General features: G+C 44.3%; 1 protein-coding gene across 1 annotated transcript in view; it reads right to left on the bottom strand.

Annotated features, from left to right (window-relative positions):
* AFF3 (AF4/FMR2 family member 3) overlaps window positions 1-6,133 on the bottom strand; it is a 691,724-nt gene that overhangs the window by 269,494 nt on the left and 416,097 nt on the right. The window contains exon 7 of the mRNA XM_019523849.1: window positions 4,355-4,406. Coding sequence (XP_019379394.1) covers window positions 4,355-4,406 — 52 coding nt within the window. The remainder of the gene's footprint in view (window positions 1-4,354; window positions 4,407-6,133) is intronic.

Raw genomic sequence — 6,133 nt, 5'->3', positions numbered from 1 at the left:
GGCGTCTGCCCAGTCTCCTCTTCAAGACTTCCAGGGGTGGGGACTGCGCCACCTCCTTGGGAAGTCTATTCCAGATTCTGGTCACCCTTACCATAAAGAAGTTCTTCCTTACATCCAACCTGAAGCCATCCTCTCACAGTTTATGGCCATTGCTCCTTGTCCTCCCCTGGGCACCCTAGTGAACAGTTTTTCTCTCAGCTCCCAATATTCCCTTACATACTTATAGGCGGCCACCAAGTCCCCCCCTCAGTCTTCTCTTTCCCAGGCTGAACAGTCCCAGACAACTTAGTCTTTCCTCATAAAGTTTGTCCTCCAGGCCCTTAATCATTCATGTGGCCCTTCTCTGGACCCTTTCAAGATTCTCCATGTGTTTTTTGAAGTGCGGCATCCAGAACTGGACACTGTGCTCCAGCTGGGGTCTCACCAGCACCAAGAACAGAGGAAGTATCACTTTCTTAGATCTGCTTGCAACACATAGATTCATATATTGTTAGGGGCTGGCAGGGACCTTGCAGATCATCAGGTCCAGCCCCCCTGCTCTAGGCAGGAAGACAACTGGGGTTATGTGACCCCAGTGAGGTGACTGCTTAGTTTTCTCTTGAAAACCTCCAGGGTAAGTGACTACACCACCTCTGGATGGAGTTTATTCCAGTCCTGACACCCTGACTGTGAAGGAGTTTTTCCTGGTATTAAGCCTGAAGCAGCCTTCCAGGAGTTTGTATCCATTGGTCCTGGTCTTCCCCCAGGGTGCCCTAGTGAACAGCTGTTCACCGAGCTCCTGATGCACTCCTCTGCTATAGCGATATCAAGTCCCCTCTCAACCTTCTCTTCTTTAGGCTAAAGAGGCCCAGGTCCCTCAGCCTTTCCTCGTACAGCTTGCCTTGCAAGTCCCCGATCATACGGGTAGCTCTTTTCTGGACCCTCTCAAGTTTCTCCATTTCCTTATTGAAGTGTGGCACCCAGAACTGGACACAGTACTCCAACTGCAGTCTCACCAGTGCTGAGTACAGCGGGAGTATCACTTCCTTAGTTTTACACGAGATGCATCAGTTGATACATGCCAGTGTGTTATTTGCCCTGCTGGCCACTGCATTGCACTGACAGCTCATATTCATGCAATGGTCAGTCATTACCCCTACGTCCCTTTCGGCTGTGGTGCAAGTCAAGCTGTCACCACCGAGCCTGTATGTATGTTGAGGGTTGTTTGCCCCCAGATGGAGCGCCTTACACTTGGAAGTGTTAAACTTCATCTAGTTCCGGTCTACCCAACTCTCAAGCCTGTCCAGGGCCACCTGTATCTGCGACCTATCTTCTGGCATGACCACGCTGCCCCATAACTTGGCCAGTGAGCTTTTCATTCCGCCATCCAAATCATGGATAAAGATGTTGAAAAGCACCAGTCCATGCACGGACCACTGAGCGACACCACTGGCCACTTCATGCCAGGATGATGCAGATCCATTAATGAGAATGCTCTGAGTCCTACCCTGTAGCCAGTTTCCCACCCACTGAACCATTGAGCAGCTAAGCTCACAAACTTTCAGTTTTCCCACAAGGATATTGTGGGATATTAGACAAAAAGCCTTTTGGAAGTCTAGGTGTATAACGTCTACCTCGTCTCCCATGTCCAGGTGGTGAGAGACCTGATTGTATAAGGAGATGAGATTGGTAAGACAAGACCGACCCACGACAAAGCCATGCTGGCTGTTGTTCAGAATCTTACCTTCTGCAAGTGTATCGCACATAGATTCTTTAATGAACTTTTCCAGGATTTTCCCTAGGATGGAGGTTAGGCTGACTGGCCTATAGTTGCCTGGGTCCTCCATCTTTTCCTTCTTGAATATGGGCACAATGTTGGCCCTCTTCCAATCCTCAGGGATTTCCCCTGTGCACCATGAATTCTGAAAGAGCTTTGCCAGGGGTTCTGCGATGACCTCAGCCAGCTACTTCAGCGCTTTTGGATGGAGTCCATCCAATCCTAAAGACTTATAAATGTCTAGCTTTTCTAGTTGGTATTGCACTCACTCAGCATCCACAGTGGGGAGGCTGTCAGTCCTGGCACGTCCCCTATAAGCCTTATCTTGCTTGACTTTCCCCTTCATCCAGTGAAATACCGAAGCAAAGTGGGCATTCAGGAGTTCAGTTTTTTCCTGAATGTTGGTTACCAGCTGTCTCGAGGTGTTAAGCAGGGGTCCCACACTTCCATTTGTTTTCCTTCTACTGCCTACACATCTAAAGAAGGACTTCTTATTGTCCTTGACTCCCGTAGCTAACCTAAACTCTGTTGCTGCCTTGGCTTTCCTGATCATTTCCCTACAGCTGGCCACTGTTGCATCAGCTAATGCATCCCAGTATGCTATTAACTCTGTTGACTACAGCTTTGCACTCTGGCGGTTCATGTTCACTCTGTGATCAACCATAACTCCCAGGTCCCTTTCAGCCATCATGCTGGCCAGGGCATCTCCTCATAACCTACATTCATGTCGCTTGTTACTTCTTCCCAGATGAAGCACTCTGTATTTATTTTTATCGAATTGCGGACAACTGCATTCTCTTTCTTTTTCTGTACATCACTCCACCTTGTTTCTCTTCTTCTTTTTTGACATTTTGTCTGCTCCCCCAAGTTCTTCCTTCTGCATCCCTTTTTCATACCAACCATCTTCCGATATACAGTGGTGTCCATTTCTTAACAATTGCCGGTCTCTTCTAAATATAAACATCAGAACCTGGTGTGTGATAAATGTTGGCCAATGGTAACAATTTAAAGGTGACCACTGCAAATAGTTAGTAGTGCCATAGTTATTAGAGTGTGTAGTCTTCCAATAGGATTCACACAAGCTGCTCATTAGATAAGGTATATTCAATGTAAATACAGGGTTCACACAGTGGTCCCATGAACTAAGTAAAGCCCAATGATGACATCATGTCACTAAAGCCATAAACAAATGTAGGAATTTCTGCATGCAAACAATTTTGAGAATTATTCTGATATTTTTTAAAGAAGAAAAGAACCTTTCTTCCTTTCCCTCTGGAATAAACTACTGCCTGATACCAAGATCATCTTATAGGATAGTGCCTTACTTATGTTTTGCATATTACTAAATATCAGCAAAAATAAATGTGTTCATTTCTCCTTAATACCTCCAGATGGCATTAAAACTCTTCTCCTTTAGGTCTTTATTGCAATATAATTTTTAAAAAATGGTAATTATTGGAAGCATTCTGTACCAAAGTACACTACCAACCACTCCCAACAGTCATATTATCAGAAAGCGTAAGGATGCTAGTACTTAATTTAATATGTTTGGCTAAATATGCTAACATACTGTAATTACATTCTACAGAACAATCTGGAGGACATGACATTTCCTAGACCTCGATCATGTCAAATCTTTTTTTAGGTTTATATTCAGATGATTTTAAATGCCTTTCAATAGAAAAAACAAAAATATTCAAGAATAAATTACCCTTTTTTACCTTCTTCTGTGACTATTTTTTGCTGCGTAACAAATGGTGGCATCTTGCAAGGTTTGTATGGTATAGCACTAAGAATTTAAATAATGGGGAGTAGAGGACATAAACTGCAAACAAGATGCACTCTTAACTTTACATGCCTGCAGTCCTACAACAACTTTTCCCTTTTAATGGGATAAAAAGAGTGAAAGATTTTGTGGAAACTCAAGCCTCTCCTGATTCATGTGAGTTACTTATTTGTTTTTTTTTGTTTTGTTTTGGGCAGGGGGTTGGTTTATTCTGATAGTTTATTTTGATGATGGTAAAACAGTTCAGTCCTTGATATGCTGAGGAACAAAAAAAGGTAAAACCCTCCACTGTTGCATTCAAGTGCAGGTGAACTGATATATTACAAGTGCCCATTTCTCTCTTTCTCAGATTCTTTTGTTAATTTAAAAACATCAACAAAATCATGAGAGACTAGAGATAGCTGTAATTGGATTTCAGGTAATTCAGAGATGAAGCTGCAGACTGCAGTCTTTTAAAATCACATCAGTACATCAAAGGCATATGTGACATAATATCTTTTAGCAAGTGTGACAAACTCCTGAAGCATTAAGGTAATGTTGAACCTCTGGCTCTAAAGGCCAGCCTCCCACACACCACAAAATCATTTAATATTCATTCAGCTTGATACACAGCCATCTCACTTATTAAGATCTCTCAGGTTAAAGATGCAAATGTTTTATGAACAATTAATGAATCATGACTAAAAAGCATTTTTAAGAATAACATCAGTGAAAGAGCTTCAACTTAATGAAAGCAAACAAAAACTATTTTGCATGACAAAGCAGATAAAAGCATAGTAGTCATCTCTGATTAGAAACAAAAACTGACTTACGATGTATGAGATGCACTATTTTCTGGACTCTTTGGCTCAACATCACTTTTCCCTTGAAAAAGAAGAAAATGCGTGAATAAGAAAATCTTTCTGATTTGACATTCCATCTCATTTTCATGCTTATATTTAACACTTTCTGAATATGCAGAAGAATGCTTCCTAAGTAATCATGTGTCAAGTTGCTAGGGCATTACAGAAACAATTGCAAACATTGAATTAACCACAACATGACTTTTCATGGCTCTGATTTTTGCTTAGGAAATTTCAGCCCAATCAGGTCCTCAGTAAGAAGGCAGAAAATGCAGTAGGAGTGGCTGCTTAGAGGACAGAACACTTTGGACTGTGAAATGGGATGTGGAAGTCCACAAAGGAATCAAATACATCCAACTGCTATGTTAGATGTCTAAGTCTGTTATTTGGATTTTCAAAATCCCCACACATTTTCTGCTGATTGCCTGAACGTGGTTTCCCTTGGCACCTAAGCACTTGTCTACACCATGTCAGAGGTAGCCTCTGGGGAGAACAGGACTGAACTCACCCAAGTCTGATGATGCACACTACAGCGGAAACTTCACAGTGAAGCTGCTCTGGTCTTGTCCTGTTGTCAACAGGCCAAGGGTCCCAAAGCAGCTGAGATGCTAAGTACCTAAATTCCGGCAGGATTCATAAACCAAATATTCCTCAATTCATTTTCCTGCAGAAGCCTATGTGTTAGGTGGTTTCAGAAAATGTCTTCTGGATCAATCAGGAGGAAAAGGGGTCAGAGCAAATGATGCTGCAACCAGGGGTTTAGGATATTCATCTCGGGGGCATAAGAGAACAGCTTCATGGAAGAGACTGAGATAGACCTACATCAGAATGCCATACATTCACCTATGCTCCAATAGCTGGAGCACTCTGCTGAGAAATGGATGATATGGATTCAAATCTCTGGCCCAAATCAAGCAGAATGGAGATTCAAGCCTTAGTCTCCCACATCCCAGATGAAGGCTCTAACTACTAGGTAATAAATTTCTAGGGTTTTGATGGTAGAGGACTCCAAGTTGTTGGGGGGGGGGTTTGTCATCTAGAGCTGATGTAGCTTAGACACCTAACTCCAGAAGGGGATTGGGGCAAGATGCTTAGTGCACCTGCCGTTTTAAGAGGAGAAGTTGCCTGAGAGGCAGCTTCCAGGTGGTATGGAGGGGAGGGGAGCGGGAGAGGGCAGAGCCTGAGCCAAATAACCCCAAAGCCTGAATGGGTCAGGCAGTATAGCCTTGGGAGCCATGAAGAGATAGGCTCCAGTTAGCAGGACTCCTGAATGACCCAGGAATTTGGGAAGCTGCTCCGCAGGCCTGGGAGCAAGGGAACATTATTCAGGCAGATAGAGAAGGGTTTTTTGCAGTCAAGTGGCCTTTATTTGATGCTGGTACTCTTTTTTGAGATGCAAGCCTTGAGCCCTACTGGAGACAGGCTCAAGTTCTACTCAGTAAGCCAGTAGCTCAGAGGGGAGCAGTGAGTTAGGTTAGATGGTCCACCAATCCAGGGAGTGACTGAGCATGGGACTAGGAGGCCCAGGAGCCAGGGAGTGGCCGAGCATGGGACCAAGGGGCAGGGGAGTCAGGGAGTGGCCAAGTATGGAGCCAGAGGGCCATGGAGCCCAGGGAGGCACTAAGCTTGGGACCAGGGGGCCCAGGAGCCCAGAGAGAGAGGGCTGAGTGACTCAGAGGGTCTGAGAGTCCAGGGAGGGGCTAAGTGTGGAAGGAACATCAGGAATGATAACGCCTGTGGGGCTTGGGG

This window comes from Gavialis gangeticus, unplaced genomic scaffold (assembly GCF_001723915.1).
Source record: "Gavialis gangeticus isolate Ggan-Ray unplaced genomic scaffold, GavGan_comp1, whole genome shotgun sequence".
NCBI lineage: Eukaryota > Metazoa > Chordata > Crocodylia > Gavialidae > Gavialis > Gavialis gangeticus.
This window is presented reverse-complemented; position numbering and strand designations above follow the sequence as displayed.